Raw genomic sequence first — 3,999 nt, 5'->3', positions numbered from 1 at the left:
TTAGAGAGGTGGGGAAGAGAGGGATGAGGTAACATTTTTTTTTTTTTTACTTTCTACAATTTAGGTTTATATCATGATCTTTATTGTAATTCCTTTTACTATTTATACTAATGTTATCAATAATATCATTATCATTATTATTATCATCATCATTGCTTTTGATATTATCATTATCGTCATTTTTATTATCATAGCCATTATAAGTGTTATTATCAAAATTATCATCATTAGTAGTCTTGTTTTTGCTATCGTCAGTATTATCATTATTATCATTATCTATATTATTATTGTTGTTGTTGCTGGTATAATTACTATTATTCCATCGCTATTGCTGTTATCATAGTTATTATAATCATTATCATTATCATCATTAATTTTTTTGTTACTGATATAATTATTGTTATCATCAGCATCATTAACATAATTATCTTCAATATTATCATTATTATTGTTGTTCCTGCTATTTTTGTTGTTGTTGTTGTTATCGATAATCCTATTATAGTTATTGCAGCTTCATCGTCTTTGTTGTTACTATTTTCGCCAAGTGTTATTCTTACTATATTCATCCTTATTGTTATCACTATTATTATTTTCAACATTATCCCATGATCCAAAACAACATTTATATACTAGAAATTCCGTATACACAAATCACACACACACATACACACACACACACACACATACAGACACATGCATACACACACACACACACACACACACACACACATACATACACACACACACATGCACGCACACACACACAATAACAAACACATTCATAAGTAACAAGCTTATACACTCTCAACAAACGTACATGAACATGTACACTAAATCTTTCGCAAAGAATTAGACATACAAACCAATGATGAAGACAGAAATAGATAAAGAGAGAGCGAGAGAAAGATAGATAGATAGATAGATAGATAGAGAGAGAGAGAGAGAGAGAGAGAGAGAGAGAGAGAGAGAGAGAGAGAGAGAGAGAGAGAGAGTGAGAGAGAGAGAGGAAGAGAGAGAGAGGGAGAGAGGGAGATAGATAGATAGATAGAGTGAGTGAGTGAGTGAGAGAGAGAAACAATTTGAACATATTTCTTACCCACAGCATCACAGCACCATGTAATCAGATCATCTCAATACCATGAGCACCATACCCTTACACCATCATTACATCTCGACACCATACCACCGCATCGTATCACGGCATTATACCCTCAAAATACCACAGTACCACACCCTCATACCCTCACAATACCACACTTTCACAAGTCCCACACTACCACAATACCAAACCCTCACATCAGCACAATACTACACCCTCACACCATAATGCCACACCTTCACACCACAATACCATACCCTTATACTACCACAATACCACAACCAAACACCACAATACCACAAACTAACACCACAATACCATACCCTTATACTACCACAATACCACACCCTTATACCACCACAATACCACACCCTCACACCACTACAATACCGAACCCTCATATCACCAACATTTACCACAATACCACACCCTTATACCACCACAATACCACACACTCATACTCTTACACCACCCACAATACCTTTACACCTCTCATACTCTTACACCACCACAATACCACACCCTCATACTCTTACACCACCACAATACCACACCCTTACACCACCACAATACCACACCCTCATACTCTTACACCACCACAATACCACACCCTTACACCACCACAATACCACACCCTCATACTCTTACACCACCACAATACCACACCCTCATACTCTTACACCACCCACAATACCACACCCTCATACTCTTACCCACCCACAATACCACACCCTCATACCACAATCTTACACCACCTCCACAATACCACACCCTCATACTCACTTACACCACCACAATACCACACCCTTACACCACACCACCACGCCCTCATACCACACCCCCTCATACTCTTACCACACACCCACAATAATTACCACCTTAACCCTTACACCCACACCACATACCACACCCTCATACTCTTACACCACCACAATACCACACCCTTACACCACCACAATACCACCACCCTCATACTCTACACCACCAATACCACACCCTTACACCACCACAATACCACACCCCTTACACCACGCCCACAATACCACACCCCTCAGCATACTCTTACACCACCCACAATACCACACCCTTACACCACGCACAATACATGCCACACCCTCATACTCTTACACCACCACAATACCACACCCCCACTCATACTCTTACACCACCACAATACCCACACCCCTTACACCACCCACAATACCACACCACCACGCCCTCATAGCACACCCTCATCTCTTACACACCATCACTACACAATACCACACACCCCACCCACCCCACCACGCCCTCATACCACACCCTCATACTCTTACACCACCACAATACCACACCCTCATACTCTTACATCACCACAATACCACACCACCACGCCCTCATACCACACCCTCATACTCTTACACCACCACAATACCACACCCTTACACCACACCACCACGCCCTCATACCACACCCTCATACTCTTACACCACCACACCAATACCACACCCTCATACTCTACTTCACCACACGCAATACCACACCCTTACACCACCACAATACCACACTACCACGCCCTCACACCACCACGGTATCTCAGCACCACGCCCTCACACCACCACAATACCACACCACCACGCCTTCACATATCACAGCCTACTCATACTCTTAGCACCACGCCACAATACCACACCACCACAATACCACACCCTCATACTCTTACACCACCACAATACCACACCCTCATACTCTTACACCACCACGCCCTCACACCACACCCTCATACTCTTACACCACCACAATACCACACCACCACAGTATCTCAGCCCCACCGCCATACCCAAGGACTGAATCAGTTTCGCCCAACTGAAACCAGACGCTCCAGTGTGTGGGTTTCCGAGCAAGTCTAAATCAGATTGCACTGCAACAAAAAGACTGGAGTTGGGTTTCGTTCGCATGCAAAACACTTGCCCAAATCAGGGAGGAAAAGAGGGAGAAAGAGGGGGAGGAGGGGAGAGGGGAAGGATAGAGGGGAGTGGGGAGAGGTAGAGGGAGGGTGTGGGTTTGTGTGTGTGGGTGTGGATTATTGAGGGAAGTGTTTGTGTGTGTGTGTGTATGTGTGTGTTTTTGCTTGTGTGTGGGTTTGTGTGTGTGTGTGTGTGTGTGTGTGTGTGTGTGTGTGTGTGTGTGTGTGTGTGTGTGTGTGTGTGATGTGTGTGTGTGTGTGTGTGGGGGTGTTTGTGTGTGTGTGTGTGTGTGCGTGTGTGTGTGTGGGTGTGTGTGTGTGTGTGTGTGTGTGGGTGTGTGTGTGTGTTTGTGCTTGTGTGTGCGTTTGTGTGTGTGGGTGTGTGTGTGTATGCGGTGTTGAGTGGGTTGGTGTTTTTGTTTTTGCGCGTGTGTGTGTATGGGTGTTCGTGTTTGTGTCTGTTTTATTTTTATTATTATTTTTTTTTTTTTTACGTGTTTATTTGTCTGTGTGTGCGGACGTGTCTGTGTATGTATATTCGTGTTTGTGCCTGTCCGTGTGTATGTATGTATACAAATCCTCGTATGCTTGCGTGTGTATATTTACGTGCGTCTGTCTGCCTGTCCTTTCCAGCAGCCTAGACTACTGCAAATTTAATGCTTTTATCAAATGGCTTATTCCCGAAGACCACAAATATTTCACGATGCTTCTCTGGCACTCCAACCACGAGCAAAAGCCACCACGCCGCTTATTACCAACGGGATACATTTTTTATCGTCTCTCCATCACATAGTCATTTGGCGGTGCGGGCGTGTAAGGTGGAATAAGAGGCACAAAGACCTGGTAATGGGATTTTTAAGAGTTTAATGGGTGTATAAGAGGGAGAAGATTTTTTTTTTTTTTTTTTTTTTTTGAGGGGTGTTGTTCGAATAAGTAGTGAACGTTTGAGTAGTTA

General features: G+C 43.1%; 1 protein-coding gene across 1 annotated transcript; it reads left to right on the top strand.

Annotated features, from left to right (window-relative positions):
- The first annotated feature begins 1,326 nt into the window (after positions 1–1,326).
- On the top strand, positions 1,327–2,988 carry LOC138861998 (mucin-2-like). The gene has a single exon (XM_070122498.1). It carries the CDS (start codon positions 1,327–1,329, stop codon positions 2,986–2,988), a length of 1,662 nt encoding a protein of 553 aa, XP_069978599.1.
- The last annotated feature ends 1,011 nt before the right edge of the window (positions 2,989–3,999 follow it).

The sequence above is a fragment of the Penaeus vannamei genome, chromosome 6, assembly GCF_042767895.1.
Source record: "Penaeus vannamei isolate JL-2024 chromosome 6, ASM4276789v1, whole genome shotgun sequence".
Classification (NCBI taxonomy): Eukaryota; Metazoa; Arthropoda; class Malacostraca; order Decapoda; family Penaeidae; genus Penaeus; species Penaeus vannamei.
Note: the sequence above shows the minus strand (reverse complement) of the source record. Positions and strands in the feature narration are given on the sequence as shown.